Source organism: Hoplias malabaricus, chromosome 13 (genome assembly GCF_029633855.1).
Source record: "Hoplias malabaricus isolate fHopMal1 chromosome 13, fHopMal1.hap1, whole genome shotgun sequence".
In the NCBI taxonomy this organism is placed as follows: domain Eukaryota; kingdom Metazoa; phylum Chordata; class Actinopteri; order Characiformes; family Erythrinidae; genus Hoplias; species Hoplias malabaricus.
The window spans coordinates 6567844-6592099 of NC_089812.1; the positions used below are offsets into that span (position 1 = coordinate 6567844).

General features: G+C 40.2%; 3 protein-coding genes across 4 annotated transcripts; all 3 read left to right on the plus strand.

The window, feature by feature from the left end:
- The first annotated feature begins 469 nt into the window (after window positions 1-469).
- Window positions 470-5637, plus strand: LOC136665339 (uncharacterized). Its single transcript, XM_066642914.1, has 6 exons — window positions 470-563; window positions 1604-1680; window positions 2440-2922; window positions 3500-3535; window positions 4049-4129; window positions 4226-5637. Exons 2-6 carry the CDS (start codon window positions 1625-1627, stop codon window positions 5382-5384), a joined length of 1815 nt encoding a protein of 604 aa, XP_066499011.1. The 5' UTR covers window positions 470-563; window positions 1604-1624; the 3' UTR covers window positions 5385-5637.
- A 1320-nt stretch (window positions 5638-6957) lies between these two features.
- On the plus strand, window positions 6958-10933 carry LOC136664532 (zona pellucida sperm-binding protein 3-like). Its single transcript, XM_066641743.1, has 8 exons — window positions 6958-7573; window positions 7847-7965; window positions 8039-8142; window positions 8603-8780; window positions 9360-9477; window positions 9940-10025; window positions 10578-10666; window positions 10747-10933. Exons 1-8 carry the CDS (start codon window positions 7025-7027, stop codon window positions 10863-10865), a joined length of 1362 nt encoding a protein of 453 aa, XP_066497840.1. The 5' UTR covers window positions 6958-7024; the 3' UTR covers window positions 10866-10933.
- A 1707-nt stretch (window positions 10934-12640) lies between these two features.
- gtpbp1 (GTP binding protein 1) lies at window positions 12641-24047 on the plus strand. 2 transcript variants are annotated; one of them, XM_066642644.1, is made up of 13 exons: window positions 12641-13076; window positions 14940-15051; window positions 15774-15954; window positions 16325-16673; window positions 17069-17192; window positions 17506-17620; window positions 17783-17927; window positions 18100-18282; window positions 18393-18528; window positions 19261-19439; window positions 19854-20018; window positions 20788-20838; window positions 22883-24047. In XM_066642644.1, exons 1-13 carry the CDS (start codon window positions 12885-12887, stop codon window positions 22979-22981), a joined length of 2031 nt encoding a protein of 676 aa, XP_066498741.1. In that variant the 5' UTR covers window positions 12641-12884; the 3' UTR covers window positions 22982-24047. The 2 variants fall into 2 exon arrangements, with proteins under 2 accessions (XP_066498741.1, XP_066498742.1); XM_066642645.1 differs by lacking the exon at window positions 20788-20838.
- Window positions 24048-24256: the final 209 nt, after the last annotated feature.

A 24256-nucleotide genomic window follows, 5' to 3' on the forward strand; every position in this document is an offset into this window, starting at 1 on the left:
GTCACAATGGTGCCATTTTCTTAGCACCTTCAAGACAGATGCACTCAAACTCTTGTGGCTGCCATCAAATCAAATACCCACAGCAATCCAAAACCTAGTGTAAAGCCTTCTATGAATGATAGTGGTTGTAAGCAGTGTCACAGGGACAAACACCTTGTTAATAACTTTCTCAAAAGAATGTTAAAAGAAATTTTGTATCAGCAGGTGTCCACATGGTCTATGGACTGTAGTGTGTTAACGAGTGATGTTCATAAATGCTCTGTGTTCTGATTAGTTATGATTTATGAGATACACTCAGATCTTCTGCAGATAATAAGAGTGTGTTTTTGTGATGAAGGTATAGTGTATGATTTTGCAGCGTGAGCTCATAGAGACGGTTTCCTGTGTGGTTTCTTTCAGAAGCGTCTCCTCACGCCTCGGGTGCTAACTGACAGGTTTCTCATGGGTTCAAACTGATTTTAGCAGAAGTGGTGAAAACAAGCAGATGAAAATTAAGCACGGTGTGAGATGATCAAACCTGCTCAGTCATTGTTTTGGACAACTTCTGCACCAACACTGGACTCGTAAGTGTACAATACTGTATATTTATTGTAACACTATTATTCTTTTACACTCTTTTTGATATTTTAGCATGAATCCAATTCAAGTGATTAACCGTAATAATGCAGCAGATTATTGCATGTGTGCATTGGAAACAGAGAGTTTAAAAATATATAATACACATTTAAGATTGTGTTTGTTTGGAAATGGAAATATCTGTACTCATATTTTACTTTGTCCATATTATTGAACATATTGCAGTTTCTTATTCTTTTTTGGGAGGCTTTCTATCATTGGTTTGAAGTAATCTGCAGCCACACCTTCATAGTTCACTCTTGCAGCAAACACTCTTGCAGACTACAACATAGAAAAGATACAGTAGCAGTTCCTGGCGTCCAGTTCAGAATGAATTCCTGCCTTGTCCTCAATCATTTCAAACCGATCATATGACACCACCCCCTTGTTTCTACATTCATTGTGTTGTTTTATAATTACACACTGTAGCCCCGCTCTATGTTCTTCAAAGTAAGGACCATCGTAGGACCACCACAGAGCCGGTATTATTTGGGTGGTGGAGGTTTTCGGTTGGTGAACTAATCTCAGTCCAGCAGAGACACTGAGATGTTTAAAAACTCAAGCAACACCGCTGTTTCTGATCCACGTATACCTACACAACACACACTAACTGAGAATGAGCCACAACTAACATCATAACGGCTGTGTAGTTGTCCTGTGGGGGGCGTTCTGACCATCGAAGAACATGGAGAAAATCGGATAACAACGTATGCAGAGCAACAGATGGACTACAAATGCTCCTGTACGGTCAGTGGAGTTGACAGAGTGGACAGTGAATGTAGAAACGAGGTGGTTTTAATGTTATGGCTGACCAGTTTACACCAGAAGATGGCTCTCAGGTTTCTCATGTTTTCTGTGTGTGGTTATCCTCATTCACCAAAAGGTGAAAGCAGTGTCGGTAATTGTGGAGGGGAGTGCACATGCTGAAACCACACATCGGTTATTTATTGTATCAGTACTCGATTAACAATATCCAGTTGCTCCTCAGATCTTCTTCTTCTCCTGGCCAATGGGAACTCGGGACACGATGGCGTGTGGTGGTGGAGAAAACCCCTGGGATGACAGGTAATTGATATCTGATATTTAGCTGTGAAGATGTTTTAATGTCATTCAGACATGAGAGCATTAGTGAGGTCAGGAGCTGCTGGTGGATGATAAACACTATGACTTTAGCAGCTCTACAGGGCAATGCTGGGGATATACACTCTCAGAAAAAATGGTACTGTGGAGGTATATTATTAGATAGGATTTTGGTCATGAATATATTGATTAAATATACAGGATTTTATTGGATTTTTGTGAGGTTTTTTGTTGTTTTGTTTTGTTTTTTGTTTAATAACAAATGAGTGGGAAAGTGTTAGAATTCTGAAATATAATAATACATTACAAAAAATATTAAGGGTGGCATGGTAGCGCAACACACTGTGTCGCTGTCATACAGCTCCAACATCCCGGGGTTGTGTGTTCAAGCCCCACTTCAGGTGGCCATCTGTGGGGAGTCTGGTGTGTTTTCCCCATGTCTGAGTGGGTTTCCTCCCACAGTCCAAAACACACATGGGTAGGTGGACTGGCTATTATTTAAATGTGTCCATAGGTGTGAGTGTGTGAGTGAATGTGTGAGTGTGTGTTGCCCTGCGAAGGACTGGTGTCTTCTCCAGAGTGTGTTCAATGTTGCGCTCAGCCACTGCGACCCTGAACCGCGACCCTGAATTTGATAAGCGCTTACAGACAGTGAATGAATGAATTAACTCAACTTTTAACATCTCAGGGCTGTTGTTTTATTAAGCAATTCATAACATTCCCTCATTTTTTTTCCTTTTAAAGACTTCAGGAGGAGTACATCTCAGAAACATGCAACTACTTTAATGTAGTAAACAACTTTTGTGACAAAGAGCCAGAATGGATCGACAAGAGGGAAAAGAACTTAGAGAAGATGAGATCCATCAAAAGAAGCTCAGAGGAATTTATGGCTGGTTTCAAACTCCAGGAACTAAAGGATGATCTGAGTAAAGTCCTGAACGACACTCGGGAGGGACTTCAGACTCTCCAGACCTTTCTGGACGCAGTGGAAATGCTAGCAGTCACTTCGCCCTCCATGTTTCCAGATGAGGGCTTCCTTCAGGAAGGTGTCAGTGCTGTGGAGGTCCGATCAGTCATCTCCACGGCCAGAAAAGTCTCTCCATTCCTTGTCTCCTTCAAGAGAGATGCAAAAGGGTTTTTCCAGCCCGTAATCAACAACATAGACATTCTGATCTTTCAGCTGCACAAATACACCTGCATTACAAAATGGCTGTGCAAGCAATTGAGGTGAGTGCTTATTTAGTTGTAGCTACATAAACAGTGCTTGAGGAGCAGGCTAAGGATGAGACAAAGACATTAAAAAATAAATTGGCAAATACTTCTGATCAGCCCTGTGAAGGACTGGCGCCCCCTCCAGGGTGTATTCCCGCCTTGCGCCCAATGATTCCAGGTAGGCTCTGGACCCCCCGCGACCCTAAATTGGATAAGCGGTTACAGATAATGGATGGATGGATGGATACTTCTGATCAAAGGGCATCTCACAAAATGAAGAATCAAACTGCTTTATAGTTTCTAAATTAATCAGTTTATACTCCATAATAGAGGGTCGCCCATGTGGGGTGGCCATGTTTAAAAAGTCTTTTACACATTCAGGCCACTACGTGTCAGTATAATGTGAAAAAAATCTCACTGGAGAAAATAGCTGATTTCTCTTTTAAAGACTGCCGTCATCTCCTTTAAGGCTCTTTGCATGTTTCTTAATAGTCTTTCTTTTTATTATCTGTTTCACCATTCATGCAAGATACAAGTAATTAGCAAACATTTTTTGCTTAATGTATTAAATATTTAAGTATTTCTTCCACAGATCCAAGAACATATCGAAAGTTACAGTCCCTCAGGAGTAAGTATCATCAACACAGACCTGAGAGTTTCAGAAGATTAATATGAAACAGAAACCTAGCTGCAATAGGTAGTGTCACAGTTACACAGCTCCAGGGACCTGGAGGTTGTGGGTTCGAGTCCCGCTCTGGGTGACCATCAGGAGTTTGGTGTGTTCTCCCTGTGGGTTTCCTCCCACCATCCAAAAACACACGTTGATAGGTCGATTGGTGACTCAAAAGTGTCAGAGTGTGTGAGTGAATGTGTGAGTGTGTGCTGCCCTGCAAAGGACTGGCGCCCCCTCCAGGGTGTGTTCCAGCCTTGTTCCCAGTGATTCCGGGTAGGCTCCGGACCCACCGCGACCCTGAACTGGATAAGCAATTGCAGACAATGAACGAATGAATGAATTAAATTAAAATAGTAAGAAAAATGGGGATTTCACCATCTACGGTATAATCTCATCCCTTTCTTTCTAGTAGTTTATGAGAAGAAAATCAACTGCTGCATTTCTGAGATTTTTTTTATGTGAAAACAGTGAGCCTCTGGCGACGGTCTGTAGTACCCACGAGTCAGAGAAGAGAGTGACTGAGCACTGGCGCCAGCTGAGCAAAATCAGGTTTGAGCATTTCATCTCCTCCAGTACCTGAGAACTATTAGCTTTAATGTTATATTCTGTCCCACTCAACACTAGTTCATGTTTCCACTCTTTCAGAACAGACGAGTCTTTCCGGTTGGCGTTTTTATTGAACGGTCAGCAGTTCATGGACATAAACGACCAAGAAATGTTCCAGCTGTTGTCTGGTCTGGAGGAGAAGGCAGATCAGCTGGATATGATCAAGTCTGTGTGCAGAGTCTTCACAATAATAGCCTGCATTATTGGCATTATTGGGGGTATTTTTTCCATCAGAGGTCAGTGTATTTTTCCTGCAGAGAACTCTCTGAGCCTCACAAAAACAGGGGGAATCCTTGGTGCTACAAGTGGAATCATTAGCCTTCTCACAGGCTTAATGGGATTTTTGGGAAATAAATGCTGTATACCAAAAGCCAAAGAAAATATCAACAAGATTGCGGGGAAAATGCAGACGGTTGTAGACTGTTTGGAGCAGGCAGCTAGTGGTCAGCGTCCCATAACACAACTGGACCAAGGCAGCATAGAACTGGGAGCTATGCTCATGAATTTTCACAGAATAGTCAAAAGTATTGATGTAACTGTGGACACGGCTTCAGCTCTGGAACAACTGGATTTGACTAAAATGAAGTCCTATATATTTTTGGGTATAAATGGTGTATCCCTTCTTTTTGATTTTGGGGTCTTACTCAAGAGGACGAGTGAACTGTGTCGGCTCATCTGCTCCAGTCCGGCTCTGAAATACTTTTTGATGAAAGCAAGGCAAAAGATCTGTGACTTTCTCTGCAAAGTTAAAGAAGGTGAAATGTCTCAGCTCGTCCCCTCTGGACAGACTCTGAAGAAGTTAGTGTGGAAAATATGGCAAAATATCTGTGACTTTCTTTGTAAAGTAAAAGAGAGCATAGTGTATCTGCTCACCCACGTCTGTTCGGCTGTGAAGCACGTAGTGGTGAAAACCTGTCAAAAGGTCTGTGCCTTTACGTGTGAAGTTAAAAATTGCAAAAGGTCTAAGCTCAGCTCGACGCTGAAGCACTTGGGGATGAATGTGTGGCAGTTTCTTTGTGAAGGAACAGAGAACCAAGTGTCTCAGATCATCCGCTGCAGGTTAAATCTGTGGCGCTCCGAGATGGACGCATGGCAAAAGACATGCGACTTGATGTGTAAAGGAAAAATGGAGTTTGAGGCAAACATGGAAACACTAAAGAGAGAGAGAGAGGGAGTAAACATCAGCAATATCATCTGAACTCCATCTTCAGCGATGCCACAGCCATCCGTAAACAGAAGTCCCGGATAGCACAACCTCAGGCAATCACAAAATCAGCCAATGCAATGGTGCTTTATATGAATTTACTGAATTATCCCATATTTTTGTTCTTCTGTGTTCATGAATTTATTTATTATTTTTTTCATTTGAACTCTTTTTTTTTTTTGATTGTTTTGTGCATTTCCATCATTTTTCATGACTTTTCTTAGGAAAACATGTATATCAGTTTTTGTGGATTATTAGTTTACTACACATTTGAACACAGCAGCTGTTCTTTACACTGTGTGAACATCTCATGTTGAATAAACCAGTAGAAATGCTCCAAAATTACCAGAGAATAAAATGTTTTTTATTGACTTCCATTGAAAGCTAAGAAGGTTTATTCTTTCTCTTATGAATACATTTTGGTTTGGTATTTTAAAGCTAATCTGGTTTTCTTTGGACAGCAACAATTAACAATTACATTAACAATTAATCAAAACTAGAGTTATTTATTCATTCTTTCACTTTCAGCTTTTTTAAGGGATATTTTCTGGACAAAGTGTCCAGATTCTCTTACTGACTGAATGACTGACTGATGAAAAACAGCTTGGTAAAAACATGCGTGCACAATGACTGGTTCTCACCAAAAAGCTGGACGGAAGGGGTGTAACTTCAGCTTGGCTAAAGTTGTGATTTCATGTGGGTTTGTGACTTTGTTTGAAATACTGTTGTAAAGGGAAGTAGTGTGAAGTTATACAGAGGGAATGTGTTTGTCACTTGATGCAAAGTCACTGACCTCAGCCAAGATCTGCTAAAATATAGCTCAGTTAGCTTGGTTCTAGCTTAAAAACCCTAGCTTCTGTTTGCGGATTGGTCAGACTCTTATAAAGTACATACTTAACATGGATCCTAAGCTGCGAACAATGGAAATGGAAATCAAATATTATTATTTTCTGGTTTGTTTGTGTTTTGGCTTCAGTGAATAAATCAGTAAATCCACTGTTCTAGAGCTCAATGATGGGAGGCTTAATACAACTCTAACGTATATTTGGGATTGTAAATGTGGATCCCATTTTATTTCATACTTTACATTCTATCAAAAATGGGTGAAGTATAATCAAGCTGAATTCACTAATTAAAGGTGGTGCAAACAAAATTGTGGACATTTTTGATGTACTGCAAAAGTTTAAGACGGTGTCTATTGTTGTCACAATGCTGCCCTCTTCTGCTCGGCTGGCAACACATACCTAAGAGTAAAGCTGTAAAACTGGGGTCAATGTGAGAGCTGTGTACAACTGTTGTGATAGGAACCAGACCAAGCCTCTTTAGTTGAATGCACAGTAATTACTTGAGCTGGTGAGAAATTCCCACTGCCCTGCCATTTGACATCAAACCACACTGAAAGACTTGGTTTACACCTCAACAACTTAATTAGGGAAACATGGAGAACCCTTGGGAGTTCCCCTTGGATGAAAACCTTTGTCATTCATACATCCCAGATCACGTCCACCTGTGCAGCACTAACAAGCTCCAGAGAGGGATTAAGGTTGGGGCGGAGCTTCAGTAGAGCAGAGCTCTACAAAAAAAAGCTGCTTTTCTGCTCTGGAAGTGATCCTAGGACTCCAGGCCTTGTAGCAATGGGGCTGAAGCCGGTTGGATTAGTGCTGCTGTTTGCTGTGGTGAACTTCAGTGAAGCACAACGAAAAACCTGGAATTTGGGAGGTACTCCAGCTGGGCAAACTGGCTCCAGGAAGCATCCTCAAAGACAGAGTGAGGAATTGGTCCCATTTTTAACAGCATTGCAGTCTCAAAACTTTGGACAGATGAACCCTGAGGTGGTTCTACCAAACCAACAAGTGGTGCAAGAAGCCATGTATCTCCAGTCCCAGCAGCTAATCCAAGGCCCTGTAAAGACTGTGACATGGAGGTTCCCAGTAGTTCCAGAGCAGCCAAAGCAACCCCCAGTGCCATTCCAGTTGAGAGATCCAATCCCCCCCTCCAGTGTGGCAGCAAAATGTGAGGAGAATGTTGTCCATGTGGAGGTGAAGCAAGACTTTTTTGGAACAGGACAGCTGCTGATCCCCTCAGCTTTCACCCTGGGTAGCTGTAGTCCATCAGGCCAAGATGTTACTGCCAATGTCCTTATTTTTGAGTCTGAACTCCAGGCCTGCGGCAGCACTTTGAGGGTAAAACTACTTGGCTTAAAACTAGTACATTCCTAATGTAGGCTTATTTACAGTAGATTGACCAGACATGGCTTGTGCAATGGTCTCAAAAGCATGGTTTCAACAAGTGGAACATGTTATTGAGCCCTGTGCTGAAGTCAGAAGTTATTTGCTTAAGCTGTATAAAAAAATAAATAAAAAAAAAAAAAAGCTCAAACATGTTAGCATGGCTAACAGCAGATGTTCTGTTTGTATTATGCTAACATTTGGTGTTGACACTGCTGTTCCTCCCAGATGACTGAGGATGAGCTAGTCTACACCTTCATGCTAATCTACACCCCAGAGGTATTTCAAAGTGCTCCCATTGTTCGAGTTGGCAGCGCTGCTGTTAGCATTGAGTGCCACTACTCCAGGTAAGAACATCCATTTGTTTTGCAGCAGTTTGTGCAGTTGTTTGATACTGAAACTTCTTTTAACCCAATACAGGAAGAATAATGTGAGCAGCAGTTCCCTGCTGCCTGCATGGATTCCTTACTCTGCTACAGCAGCAGCTGAAGAACAGCTGGTTTTCTCCTTGAAACCTATGACAGGTTGGTAGACCTGAGATTTTAACTTTTTTAAGGTGGCTTAACATGTTGTCCCTGCACTGGAACTGATTGTAAAATGATGTTGTCTGACAAGTCTTTCCCAAGACTGCATTGGAACACCAATTGTGTTCCTGCCTGGATGGGGTATTGCATAATCATGTTTTGTCTGCTGGTTATTTGCCTTATGTACCATCTGAGATCAAGTATGCCAATAGGTATGTTGAGTTTCCAGCATTTAAGGAAGCTTGAGTACTACTAGTATTACCAATCTGCCTGAAATGTTCCAAACACAAATTGCTAAACTTGGCCATATAGCTAGCTTTTCTGTTATCTGCAGTTTAATGGGGAGGGGTCGTTTTATAACCTTTGAAAACTGGGCAAGATGACTTTGCTTGGTAAAATATGGTGCCAAATTAATGGCTGTAGTTAATTTGTTTGACTGATCTGATCTGCCATTTTGCAGATGACTGGCAGTATGAGAGGCCATCCTACCAGTTTTACCTGGGGGAGTTCATCAACATTGAAGCATCTGTTATGCAGTTCAACCATGCCCCTCTTCGTATATTTGTGGACAGCTGTGTGGCCACTCCTGTCCCAGATGTGGGTGCAGACCCTAAATACTCCATTATTGAGAATCATGGGTGAGTAGAGTTCATCTTTAGCCCTTTCTGACCTTAATCTGAAAGAAATCCCACCCCTGAATGATAGAACCATGTGAAATCAGATCTCACTGGTCAAACATATGCAGCAATATGCCAAAGGACTTTTTGGATGATTTCACTATCACAGACTAAATTCTAATGTAGGAAAATCTTGAATCTTGACAGAAGCAGGCTGCAACTCTTGATTGTTTGGTGTAGGCTGGGGAGCTGTAGAGGTGTTTTTTATATAAATGTTTGAATAGAAATCGGCTGTTTAATAATAATTACAATCTTTGCAAAATCAGTCTGTGACTAAACTTACATTTGTCTTTAGATGTGAGAGGGTGTCAGACTTGTAGAAGTCTTTAGTGCCTTTTCAAAGTCTTATAGTATAAAGTTAGCATTAGCGACATTGTCAAAAAGACAAAACAAAGTCTCTTTCCCCAAGTGAGATTCAAGCCAGGTTCGAAGGCAGTTTCAAATAATATTTAAAAAAAATCCTGGCTCAGATTAGCTGTGTCCCAAGATTAGTTTAGGCCTTGCTCTGACATGCAGCTCAAACTGTACATCTCTCTACAGGTGCTTGGTTGATGCCAAGATCACAGCCTCCAGGTCCCATTTCCTTCCTCAGGATCAGAGTAACAAGCTACAGTTTCAGCTGGAGGCTTTCAGGTTCCTACAGGACAACAGTGGTGAAGTATGCAGAGGACTACAATGTTTTAATACTGTATCATGTCTTCAAGGGCTAATTTCAGATCTTGAATCGTTAGCCACTTTGTGGTGGGGGTGGGTGGAAACTCCCTATTCAAGGTCTGGCCTAATCATAGTATTGGCTTCATTGCCTTTTAATATCTATGAAGTACGTGGCTTGCTAACTAGCTTTCAGCAAGTTATTCTTGCTACATAATGCTTAAGATGAAGTGTAGTTAATTTGGCTTAAATTGCTGTGCTACCTGATTTCACATGCAAAAGGTCTTATCACAAGTGAATCTTTGCAGTTATGAAAACAAATAGAACTCGACTCTCAAATGTGACTATTTAAAAACAAAACAAAACAAAAAACAATTCAATGCTAAATTAATGAGGCTGTATATGTAATATTGAAATGATGAGCACTTAATACTGTACAGGCCTGGTTTGAAATCTGTCCTCCCTGCAGGTCTATGTCACATGCCTCCTGAAGGTGATGGCAGCTTCCTCCTTTATTGATGCTGAGAACAAGGCTTGTTCCTTCTCTGCTAATAGGTATGTTCTTGTCCTTGTTTTGAGGCTTGACCCTGTTTGCCCTGCAGTGTGAACAAAGCTCTGGAGGCACCATTTTCAAGCCTACAAGAGTTTGTAACGATGCAGGGCAAGTTGGGTTTCTTATAAATCCGTTTTTGAACAGGAATTGCAAGTTGCGTGCACGGGTTAAACTAAATTCTGTTGTAGCTATGTTGGTTATCAATGTAGCCATGAAGGTGTTAGTACAGTGGGCCGAAAGGCACAACATTGCTGCACTGTTAAGCCCTGAGTAAAAGAAAATACTGAATAAAAAGGACATGGTACAACCCTGTCAGTATGTTTCAAAACAAGTAAAGTTTAACAGGTTTTGGGCAAACATCAGAATTGAGATATCTGACATCTAGTGGTCTGTAATTTAAAAGCATTTAAAGGCCGCTTCAAAGGACCTGACAGTTTTGGAACCCATTCAATTCACCTCGGGTTTAAACTGTTGCTGTAAATTAAAGGGCGGGGGGGAGAGATTAAATAAAATATACAGGCCCAAAGTATTCATGTGGTCAGTGACATCTTCAGGTGGACTGCTGCATGCGGTGATGACCAGGTGTGTAGCTGCTGTGAGACGACCTGCAGCTCCAGAAATGGAAGAGATGTCTCTGCTGAAGGTGAGTCTATATGGGAATTAAATGCCAGAACTTGAAGACACCGCTTGCTTTGTTTAATTTACTCTTGTTTTCCCCTCCAGAGCTGCAGAAGATTGAGAAGGTTATCCTTGGGCCCCTCCTTGTGGATGATGCTGTTGACGCAGAAGTGGATGGCAGTCTTGGAGCTGCTGATTCTTTAAATAAATTTACTTTAAAATAAATCTTGTATGCTTTTGCCTTTTTGGTTGATGCATAACCTGGGGATGTTCTGTACCAAAAATAAAATACAACATGATTTATTTTTAAATGACCCATGTTGTCACAAATATTTATTAATGCTTTATTGTAGGTCACTGAACACAAGGCTATCCAAGTCTTTCGTGACAGCCGACATAAGCCTTATATAAATGTATGTTTTTTTTTGTTTGTTTTTTTTTTCCTCCCCCCAAGCAGATTAGATTTGGCAAAAGCTGCTTCTGTTCATTTTGCCGTTCAGAATTTTGACACGTTCTGCTCGTTGGAACAAGCCTTTAGAAATGTTTCAGTTATAAAATGCTCATGTAGGTGTCATGTGACTAACCTACAGTAACATGTTTAATATTAGTTCTGATTCAGAATAAATTATTGAATGTTAAATTGGTCACAACTTAAATGGTTGAGTTAAAAACAAGCACAGATCTGCTGTAAGAAGTTTTTGCCACAGTCATGAATCTTTCAGGTAGTATGGAAACAAGAGGTTTGGGCCTGGTGTAAGAAATCAATGCCAACCTATGAGTGCCATTTCGTATTTGACATTTTTATTGTATATATCTCTTTCGTATTTTAATGGCTTAACACCTGTATTTTTAATCACTTCTATCTGCATTTCATGTGAGCAGACAGTTATCAAAGCATTTCTCATAATTGTACTGTGTATATTGTGACAAACCTTATGACTGAATTGATAAACCAAATGTACTCAGATGTGCAAAAGTTGTGTGGAAAGTGATCATATTTAAGGCCAAAGCATGAATAGGACCCATTTGTGGAGCAGCTCATGACTGTAAATGTGTATCAGAGTGAGTTACAAGCTGGTTCCATGAAGTTCTCAATATCTAGTAAGTATAAACACTCAAATGCAGTGAAATGACTTTGGTTCGGATAATTAAATGCATTTAATAATGACCCCAAATGGACCTTGGCTATGTGTCATCATAAAAAATATAGCATTGTGTTTTACCATCTGTTTCATCAGACGATTGTCACCGGTTGCAATTTTGTTTCATCAGAAGTTACCATTGTACGTGAAACTTGAGCTAGTTTCAGTTTCTGTTGGGTGGAGCTTGGACCATCTTTGTCATTGCACTTACCATGGGCAATATGTTTTGGTTAATGGTTAATACTAGCACTAATTCTTGTACTGACCTTTGACTTGTGGCAATTATAGATAGTGTGTAGAAACATGGAGTCAGTATGGTGCTGGTAAGCAAAACTCTGTAGGCTTTAATGCCTTAGCATTAATATTAGATGTCATCATTATTATTATGTGAGTGAATCAGACACAGCAGTGCTGCTGGAGAATTAAACCCTGTGCCCACTGTATTAGACGCACCTACATTCTTGTTCCACTTTGTAGATGTAAAGTCAGAGCCGGTAGCTCAGTTGTTGCTTAACAGTTTGTGTTGGTCGTATCTAGTCCTTCATCAGTGGACACGGGGTAAATATTTCTGGTTGGTGGACTATTCCTAATCCAGCAGTGTCACTGAAGGGCTTCTAACAAACAAATAAATAAATAAACAAATAAAGTAAGTCACCTCTAAACTAGTTCAAAGCCCCAAACAAACAATATTTAAATGTAGGAAAAACGTCAGGTTGTGATTAGCTGTACTTGGTGCTCGGTGTTGCGTCAGCGCCTTTAGTGATTGGCGGAACGGATGAATAATAAATTACTAGGCGTGGTCGATGTGGCTACACATGTTAACTGTTTTTATTTCAAAGCTATAAATAAGAGTGGGAGCGAGCTACGGTCAGTTAACAGTGGTCAGTTAATGTCCTCAGTATGTACCAAGCCACTGATAAATATAAAATATTAATGATTAATACTCTGCTTTGTGGGTAAAGTTAAAGTCTGTAGCTGTGACCCTGCGGCAGGTAGCAGCTGTTGGCGTTGGCGCGGATCTGCTGCATCAGCTTATATTCAGCAGCTGAAAAGAGTCAAAAAGCCTATTTTACGGGATTTCAGCAGATTAATTTTAGGCGAATGGCGTCCTTAACGGCCGCGGAGCCGGGTTTAAACTCTGGGCCGATGTCCGCTGCCGAGTCTTTGGTTCCTGCAAGTATGTTCGCTCCACCGAGCCGAGGTTGTGGCGAGGAAGACGGGCCGGAGTGCTTCGAAGACGGCGAGGCTCTCAACGGCGAGGCCGGGGATCACGGAGTGGACTTCTCTAGCAAGGTCGCTCGTTTAGGCCTCGAATTAAGCACTGGATATATAATGTTATTGTACTGTTTTTGTAGGTCTTTCTGGACACTTAATGTATTCGTCTTTAATATCTCATTCATGATGTGTTCATGTTTAAAATCCTTCACAGCCGTGTGGACAAAAACTGACCACTTAAACAAGTTCTTATTCGAACTCTGCATTCCACCTTAAATAGTCCAGCGGTTGTATTGGTATCGCTGCACTATTTAAGGTGGAACGGAAAGTTATGATAAGCCTAAGTCAGCTTTGTATTTTACCTAAAATATAAATACATTATGACAAAAATAATCGGAATTGCACACTGGAGTATTGTAGACATGCTCGTTAATTAAGGCCGTTATTTAACGTTGGTTTAATTTACGTAAAAATGAAAATACTCATTGTTAAACACTGTAAATATCGTTAGCCAGGTCATGGTTGCTGTCATGACGACTCTACCCTGATGAAATCCCAGAGCAAGGGCAGTGTTGACGTGGATAAAGAGAGGATTTAAGATGTGAATAATCACACACAAACAGAGGAGAAAACTTATTTCTCTTTCTCTGTTTCAACATTTCAGACATGTCAACATTTCAGACTTGCATTTTGACTGGGTCAGGTATAAGATATAATTCATTAATTTGAGGTTGTCAGTAACGTGCAGAAAGGGCATTATTTTCAGCCACATTCACTGAAAAGGTCAGTTTTTTTGTATAAAGTCATAATATCAAGTTTATTTAGAGTAAAAAATGTTTTAATAAGGTTTCTAAATGTAAATACTGACGAGCACTCGAGGACAGCTGTGATTTTTATTTACTTCTCAAACTATACCAAATTATTTTTAAAATATGAAGGGTGTGATTACAGACATTAAAAATAGATATTTTATTAGTGGCATCAGCACCAGTTTATTGTGAACTTGAGAACACCTGTTCAGGAAACCATACTCCTGGATGGAGTGACTGCATTGTCGGGGTTAGCCGGCTTGGTCACTGGAGATAGCGTTGGTTTGATAGACTAGTGAGATGGATGGGATTGGGAGGTGTGACCTATGGTGGCCAGGTAGATGAAGTACAATAACACAGACACTCAGAAATCCTACTTAAAGTACCTTTTAACGTTTTGAAAAATGTCTTAATACATCATGTCAGAGGAGATCTCAAAATGTACAGAAATGCCCTAAATTCTGTACATTTGAAATTATGATGACATAATTATGACAAGATTATCTGAAACAAAAACATATTGCAGTGTGTGCCATTTGCACTAAGTAAAAAGTGTATTGTCAAACATTGAGGTACTGCGTTGAGATACTTTGACAGAGTAAAAGGAGATACCCCCCCCCCCCCCCCCCACAAGATCATTATATTCATTATGAAAGATTAAGTCCATATTTCCAATAGAAAATACAAAATAACCCTGTGCTCCACATTGTTTATGGTCATGGGAACTTGGCCAGGTGTTTTAAGACAAACTGTGAACAACTTTAGCAGTACAGGAGCCATTCTGAAATGTTTTCTATTGCTTTGTATTTTAGAAGAGGTTAGTGCCTTTATATATATATATATATATGAGAGAGAGAGATTCACTATTGAAGAAGAACATTGAGGCTTGGTGAAATGATAAAATCTGATGCAATCCACTGGAGAAACATACAAACAGGTTGAAGTCCAGCCAAATGTGACTGTGGTGCCAACATCCTCAAATGAGAGGCCTATATATTTAGGTTATTTTACCTCTTATATACAGATGTAAGCCTATATGTAGCATTCACATAGACCAATATGTGTTGTTAGCATAAATGTGAAGGCAGCATCAGAAAGTGAGATTCACACTATTCTTTCTTTTTGTTTACAGTTGGCACTGGTCAGCCCCAACGGAGAACAGTACGATTTATTACTACGGCAACTCCGAGAGAGGATGGATGAGGGCTGTGGAGAGACCATTTACGTGGTGGGAGTAGGGTCTGGTAAGAATAAAAATGTAGCTTAGTGTAATAAACATAGACTGCACTTAGAGACTCGGGTAGTTGAAGAGCTCCCTCATAATCAGTGACATTAAGCAGGTTGGCTGCTATTAATTTTCACATTATAAATGTCATCTAGAATATCATTCAAAGACATAATTGACCTTTTACATTTATTTTCAAAAAAGTTGAAATTGATGAAAAAGGTAAATGTTGTCTACACACTGCAAGGAAAACGAGACAAAGTCTGACAAAAACCCTTTAATTTTATCCCACGATGCAAAGTTGTTCCGTTTGTATTTTTCATGCCTTCATTTCATGACATAAGATGACATTTTCTGTTGGTGTATATTTGTGACGGATTCTTCTGTAATTCAGCACTTTCCATGCTAATAACTCCTCCTACTGGAGACATTTCAGATTTTTTGACTCTCACTATGTCTATCATTTATTAATTCCCCATAGAAAGCCATTGGTTTAAAAGTAACCAGGAAAAGCCACAGGTGAACCTATATTTTTTAGTGTTATTGGGTGCACATCAACATCATTATCTTTTTGCATCATTCTGTTCGGGCAGACTGGAGTGCAAAGATCTAAAGTAGTGCGCCTTAAGCTGGTTGTGTCCCTTCTTTATATTCTTGAGTAACAAAAGGAGCGAAACAGGTTGGACAAAGATACAAAGATTGACTTGGGGTTCTGTCTGTCTCTCACACGCTCACACACAGATGGAGGGGACTATGGTCTAAATGAGAGCGATATGGAGGCATCTGTGGCCACAATCCAGTCTCTGTGTGAGCAGATTGAGGCTGACCTTATATTATTGAGGGAGCGCACTGAGGCGGGAGGACAGGTCAGAGATTATCTAATCAGGAGACGAGTTGGAGAAGCTGACTTCCTGGAGGTCCGGTGAGTGCTCAGGCTGGAGGTATTCTGTGGCTAGATGGATAGGGTGTATTTTATTATTTTTTTTAAATTGTACAAACTCAGATCAGTAAGAAAAATGAAACAGTGTAAATCTGCAAAATTTTGACGTTTATTTAGTAGAAAACTGAAAGGTAAGACAAGATTTAATGTCTGCTCATTAACTTTATTCAATGGCTGCAACATGTTACAAAAAACTTTGTTTCAGGAGCCTGTTTACCATTGTGTTACATCACCATTCCTTTTTAACAACACTCTGTAATCGTGTGGGAACCGAGGACACCAGTTGTAACTGAGAAGGTAGATTTTTCTTCTCCCGTTTTCACCTGATATGAGACTTCTCCCCGTTTCTCAGAGTGGCTGTGGTGGGGAACGTGGACGCTGGTAAGAGCACTCTCTTGGGAGTGCTGACTCATGGAGAGCTGGATAACGGCCGTGGCTTCGCTCGCCAGAAACTCTTCAGGCACAAGCACGAGATGGAGAGCGGCCGCACCAGCAGCGTAGGAAACGACATCCTGGGCTTCGACCAAGAGGGTCAAGTAGTCAACAAGCCAGACAGTCACGGCGGTAGCCTGGACTGGACCAAAATCTGCGAAAAGTCCTCCAAAGTCATCACGTTCATCGACCTCGCCGGTCACGAGAAATATCTAAAGACCACAGTGTTCGGCATGACCGGCCATCTACCGGACTTCTGCATGCTGATGGTCAGAGGCCATGAATTTATTTATTTATTTTTTTCTTTGTAAGAGTGCTGCACAGTAGGTGCTAGTTTAGCACTTTAGCCATGTCACATCACTGCAAAATGTGTCAACAAAAGAGTAGCCAGCATTGTTTGGACTAAATTACTTTGTTTTTAATGAACATAAATATTTAGATTAATCAGAACACTCACAGAAACTCACCAGGAGCTGTGATAGGTCAAGATCCTCCCAGTGCAGAAAAACAACACAGATCTTTTTAGATTTGCATATTAAAGCCTTCTATGAGATCAGTATTTCACAGGCTGATGACTGTTAATGAATGAATGAATGATAAATTGTGCAGCTCTGCTTTACGTTTTTACCAGCTGCAGTAGAGAATGTGTTTTTCATGATTTCAGGTGGGGAGTAATGCAGGGATTGTTGGCATGACCAAAGAACATCTGGGTTTAGCGCTGGCTCTCAATGTGCCTGTGTTTGTGGTGGTCACCAAGATCGATATGTGTCCAGCCAACATTCTCCAAGGTGGGTCTCACATATTACTTGTAGTAGTACAATCACTCTCCTGACGCTTTTTGAATATTTTACGTGTGATGTTCCAAAAAGCATTAACAGCTGCACTTACACTCGTTATAGTAATAACAGTTATAATGATAGTATTATAATAGCTGTTTTTCCTTACCCTCATTTAAATCCCATTAAACCTAATGTGAAACAGCTGCTATGTAATAAGTCATTCAGGTAAAGGGCTGATCAGGAGTGTTGGGGAAATCCTGAAACCACAGGATGCTTTGTCAGAAGTTCAGTGTTCAACTGATCAGTGATGTTTGTCCCTCAGAGACACTGAAGCTGCTGCAGAGATTACTGAAGTCTCCTGGCTGCAGAAAGATCCCTGTCCTGGTCCAGAACAAAGATGATGTCATAGTCACAGCATCCAACTTTAGCTCTGAAAGGTACACTGTTGTTTCTGTCAGATCTGTACTCACCAGTGTTCGTGTACTGAAGAGTCGCTATGTGGCAGTGTAATGACTGTCACTTTTATTGTCCTTGACACTTTTGAGGCATTGTTCTTTACCTAATTCTTCATTCTGTGTATGTTTGTGTTTGCTTTGCAGAATGTGTCCCATTTTCCAGATTTCTAACGTCACAGGGGAGAACATGGACCTTCTAAAGATGTTCCTGAACCTGCTCTCTTCCAGGACGTCGTTTAAAGACGACGAGCCAGCGGAGTTCCAGATAGACGACACCTATTCAGTACCGGTCAGTGTGGTCTTTTTAGGTGTAGATAAAGCTGTATAGTCATTTTTCGTAATATTTTAGCAGGTGATACCTAGCAACATTATTATTTTTTTCTCATATGATTTGTGTAAATTTATATTCATCTTAACATGAAGATAGACACGCTTTAAATAGATTCTTTTTTATTTAATAGGGTGTGGGGACTGTAGTGTCAGGAACTACTTTACGTGGATTGATACGGCTGAATGACACCATGTTACTGGGGCCGGATCCCCTGGGTGCCTTCATTTCGATTGCTGTCAAATCCATCCACCGCAAGAGGATGCCCGTGAAGGAAGTTCGTGGTGGACAGACTGCCTCCTTTGCTTTGAAAAAGGTTTGAACACGTAGTTATGACGTTTACAGTTAATTAATCTGTTTTTTTTTTTTTTTGTTTTTTATTGATTGATTGATTTATCTCTCCCTCTGTCTTCTGATCTTACTCAGATAAAGCGTTCTTCAATAAGGAAAGGGATGGTGATGGTGTCGCCCCGGTTAAACCCACAAGCATCATGGGAGTTCGAAGCAGAAATATTGGTACTTCATCACCCAACGACAATCTCGCCTAGATACCAGGCTATGGGTGAGGAGGAGACCAAAAACTCATAATTATATTGTATGACAAGTTGATGCAGTCTGTGATGTGTGTGTGATGCTGGAATGTGTATCCTGAGTAAATTAATGGTCTCAGATACACAGATTCAAATAGACAGTTTCATAACTCCTACATCAAAGGAATATTTCCTGTCACTTTGCTGGTTTTCAAGCTGAGCAACAGACGAGTGGGTGGTGATAGAGGCAGGGACTAATTACACACATACTACATCTTTGATATTTTTATGGTGTGTGTGTGTGTGATATTTTTAATATTTATTTAGGAATTTTTGAACAGAGAGGAGGTTTGGGTATTAATTGATGACTGAATGGGGGAGTTTTAAACATTGTATATGTTTCAGATCAAAGTAAATTCCCCACTTTCTCTGCAGGGGTTTACGCTCATAGTGCTGCGTAAAGGCTGAGAAAAGTCTTAAGAATTGTCCAGATAGTTTGTCCAGATAGTTTGTCTCTTGATGGTTTGTGCGAGATTCCAAATGATAGATGGTTATTTACACTTTGACACTTCAGTGCATGACAAGATTAACCTTTTTTATTTAAGCTTACATCCTTTCAATTCCCCTGAACATCATGAGATGCTTTATTGATCCTGAAGGAAATTGTGGCAAATTTTATAGATTTAAAAATGATAAAGACCTCTCTAAACCTTTTAAGAATGTTCTTTATCTCATCTCTTTTTTTTTTTTTTTTTGCCCTGCAGTGCATTGTGGCAGCATCAGGCAGACGGCAACCATCCTGACTATGAACCGAGACTGTTTACGAACAGGAGACAAGGCCACAGTCCACTTCCGTTTCATAAAGACCCCTGAGTATCTGCACACAGACCAGAGGCTGGTCTTCAGGGAGGGCAGGACCAAGGCTGTGGGCACCATCACTAAGGTATGTGTTATAGAAGAAAGCTTGTTCAATCTTATTAAGTATTTGTCATGAACCACTGCTAGATTGAGAAATGTCCATGTACCAAAAATAACATCACACTGACAGCTGACCATTAATGAAAAGTAGAAGATAATGATCTGTGCCTCTACAGTATTAAAGAATGTTGTGGGGATTTGATGGCATTCAGCTATGAGAGCATTAGTGAGGTGATCACTCCATTTATTTCTTAAAGTACTGGATAGAACAGCATCAGCTCACAGCACATTTCCACTGCTTCTTGGGCCCAGCCTGGGGATTTATGCCCAAGTTTGCCTAGTGCCATTGAGCTGCAGCTGCTCAAAAACACCCTATTTTATTTGTCAGTGTGTTAAATTAATTATTGTAATTCCTCACCCTTCCTTTCTCCCTGAACAGCTACTTCAGTCAACAAATAATCAGCCTTCAAACTCCAAACCTCCACAAATCAAAATGCAGTCAACAAAGAAAATTGCTCCCAAGAGAGAGGATGGGGCAGCGCCGGCCAATGAGGAGCCGGTTTTCAGCGGGATACCGGTCAGTCCGCTCATAGCACAGCAACAAGTAAGAAACCTGGGGAAATGAGGGTGAATTTAAAGGAATACTCCAGTGTTTTTTAATGTTATGTTAATCTACTGCATTTGTATCATGGACAATAACATGGGCGTCTAATTAAGGACAGCGTCAACTGTGGTAGAATCAAACCTGCTACAAATCAATGGGCAGTTGATTCTGCTATTTTTGCCATTGGTTTCTATTCCAAGTGTGACATGTCTTGTCCATGAAACTTGATCATGTTACATTGTTAATATCTGCAAAACCATGTATCTAGTGATTTCACAAAAATAATATATATGGGTAATTCAGCAGACTTTCCCAAGTCCTTTTTGAAGCATTTCTATTGGTCACTTCATCATGAAATTAATCTAAGGACCAGTTTGTATTTTCAAACTATGGAAATTTAGGCATCAAAGAAATGCTACAGATGAAGCAGGTCAGGATAAAAACACTGGAATATTCCCCAATAATGAATAGTGTTTTCCATGTTGGTTATTCCTAGCTTTAAGGCTGTTAGAAAAGTGTTAGTAACTTTCCACACTGTTAAACTGTTTCACTAATCTGTATTTCTCAATATCCTTCTCTCTCTCTCATCATCAAAAACCTCCACTTCTTATTGAATTCTCCCACTTTATTATTTATTCAACCTCAAAAATCTTATCCATACCTCCCCACACTTCTATGTTCGGGGTTTCCTTCATTTTTCATTTTCCATGTTCCTTCCACTCAATTATTTTAAAATTTTGTTCACCTCCAATTCTTCACACTGCCTCAGACAGAGGGGGAGGAAGACCCTCAGACTAAAGAGGGCAACAAAGAGAACAAGGTAAAAATGGGTAAATCATAAAGAGAAATGACTCCCCGTTCGCAGCATGAGTGAGAGGGTAACAAGACTCATCTGAGCTTAAGACACCAGTCCTCTTTTGACATAGCGTTTAAAGGATTATGCTACTGTTTTAAATCTATATAATCTAACCTATATAATTTATATCTGTTTGACTTTGTATTTGCATTTGTATCCACAGCAGTAATGTCAAGGCATTTCCTTGTACTTAGAAAACATGCTCAAGCCAATGGGCAGTTTAAAGTCCACAGCTCTAAACAACTGGCCATTGCGATGTAATGTGTGTTTAGCATTGGCATGTTTTCTGGTGGACAGCTCTGTGTCACTGCAGGCAGAAGCACTGCCGTACAGCCAGAGAACCTGGTGGAAACCTTCACAGACACGAGAACACCACTAACAAGTTAAACGTTTTTAACCAGTGTGTTTTAAAGTCAGGTTTCTTGGTATTAACTTATTATTGAATGTAAAACATATTCTTTAGGAATGACTCCAGGAAGCTGTGTTAAAACTGATAAAGCTGACCACATTTACACCCGCTCACTTCTTATTCAGTATTATCTCTCGATACATAAAAATACATGTTTAAAAACACCCAAGACACTTTTAAAACATTTTAAAAGGCTTCAGGAAGTGGTCCCTGTACGAAAGAGAACCCTAGAGAATGCATGCGGTTGAGGACGGGATGAAGCACATGAAATTGCTCATAATAACAGTATGAACAGACACTACTTTAGCACTGCACAGGGACAGGCTCAACATATAAACAACTGTTTGCCACAAAATGAGCCGATTTGCATATTCCATTTCATTTTCACCAACCAGACAAGCTTTTGAATAGCAAATGTCTTGTGTGTCTACAATTTTCAGAATACAATCCAGATACTAGTCACATGAAGTGAGCAGGTGTAAATAGGGCATCAGACTTAAACCACTTTGGATACTTTAACACCACATGGATATTTCCTTAGACTGGTTTCCTTAGACAGTGTTGCCACTCTACTGGAAATGCCCATTTTGTACTTTTTACATATATTTATTGGCCATTTTACCAGGAAGGCTCATATTACATTATTTAATTGTATTTGCATCGTAGTAAATATGTAGCATCCTATTGTATTTAAAAATGTATTTTTCTGAGCTCTGTAAAGAAGTTGGAACAGATTGAGGGGGGGAAAAAAACAATGGATACACATTAAATAGATTATGCAATATGCATAATTGAACACATGAATAAAGCAGGCAGCAGTCTACCGGATGCCTGCAGTAAGGAACACACCAGAGATGGAAGAGATTTCAGAAGCAGACGTGATTTCCACTAAAACATTTTCAGCCAAATTATAGTCTATGTTGCTGCTGTAGCATGTCTGTTGTCTCGGGGCATTCAGCATTAGGACGACGCTGACAGGTAATGATCCAGACAGAGCGAGGAATTATGTGGCCTCAACCCCAGCATATTTTAATTTTAAACCTACAAATTATAGCTGGGGTGGTTCTGATAAAATGGCCAGTATATGTTTCTAATAAACCCAGTGTGAATCCTAAATGTATTTACTTCAGTTCCGTCTTCTCCTGGAGGCTATTTCACACAGCAGGATTTCTCCAAAGTGGGAAACTACCCTTAAAATGGGACAGCTTTGACTCCTAGTTATCTGGCTAAACCGTGCTTTGTGAAACGCTCCACTGCACTGCTGTTGGAGTACACATTATATGGACAGAAGTTTGTGGACACATTCTCATCCAGACTTTCTTCTGAAATGAAGGGTATGACTCAGGAAGCTCGTCACTGCAGTAACAGCATCTACTCTTCTAGCAAGTCTTTACATTTGATCATAGCTTTTCTCAAAGATGTTGGTTGGTTTATCACACCAGCTTAAACCTACTCCTCTGGACTGAGCATGATGTCCCACTTTATTTCATGATTTTCCATGTACTAAGGGGTGTCTACAGACTTCTGGACACACAGTCTAGCGGCTATGTGCAAAGCCATGCCGTAATAACAGTTCGGTCTCTTCTCTCTTCATTGCAGCCAAAGTCTGGAGGCCGGCGACGAGGAGGCCAGAGGCATAAAAGCAAATCTCAAACAAACTCCACAGCACCACCTGCAGGAGCAGTAGGGAGCTGCTAAACTTCTCTCATTTAGTCTCCATCAAGTGTCTTTGTAGCTTCCAGAGCAGTGAAGATCTTTCATTGAGGTTTTAAAGTCGGCCGCGACCCGCAACGTTTCTCATTTAGTTTTTACACATCACTGCTTCTTAAACACGGAGGAGTCCAGAACCACCATGCAGTGTTCAGAGTTTAACTTATTATTATTATTATTATTATTATAATGAAAATGTGTGTTCTTATTGGTTTATGCTGTAGTTATTTCTAGTTATTGAGAACATAAGGAAAAAGATAAGCTGCATGATGGTTCTCTTCTTTCTGGTTTAGTTCCTTTTTTCTGTTTTATAAAATCTTGGTGGTGGTGCCTCCTTTAGAAGAAGGAAAATCGTGGGCTGAGGAAGAATGTTGGCCAGTTTCTTTACCATCCGACTTGCCGTCGTGCACTGAATTGGAAACTCAGTGATTTTTTTTTTCCTTTTTAAAAATGATCCTGTTTTAAGAGTTCTAAATTTTATGCATTTTTTTTGTTTGAACAGGGAATTCAATCCAAGGTATGAAAGTGATTAAAAAAAAGGACAAACATATGCTTTTGCTTTGACATAAAATATAAATGCATTAAGAGTGTGTACTAGTGATTTAAAAAGCATTAACCCACAATCCCACAGCGGATCAAATGTGTCCAGTTATTTTCAGCAGAATTTCACAGACAGAGGAACTATTGTGTTTCTCTGTCCCCTGACACAAGTACAAACCTGTAGAGATGAGTAAAGTGGTGAAAACTGAAACCCCACAATTTTTTTTGTTTGCCTACAGGTGATTGTAACGTAGCTCCCATAAAAATATTAAATACCACCACTCCCCAAAAATATATATAAATATAAAATACCCCCCCTCACCCCCCAACAGTCCCTTTAGTAAAGAAAACCATCCTCTGTGTGAAAACTGTTCTCAAACACCATAACACAACACCAAACACAGCATTTCCAATGGTTTTTGACATTTCTGTCCTCACTGAAAAGTTCTTGGACCATCTTCACTGTTTACATGTGAAACAGCACACCATTTTTCCAATGTTACAATACAATAAACTGGTGGTGAATTATCCTTTTGTCCTGGAGGGTCTTGGTTTTTCTCATTTAAGCCAATAATAATAATAAAAATATATAGTACGTGTTGTAGGGCTTTTTAAAATCTGTTCTGAGCTGTTAATCATCATTCTTAACATATTCTTCCCCCTGAACGAAACACACATGTCTTGTGTAAAGGCTCAGATAACCGAGGAACTAGTCTCAGTAAG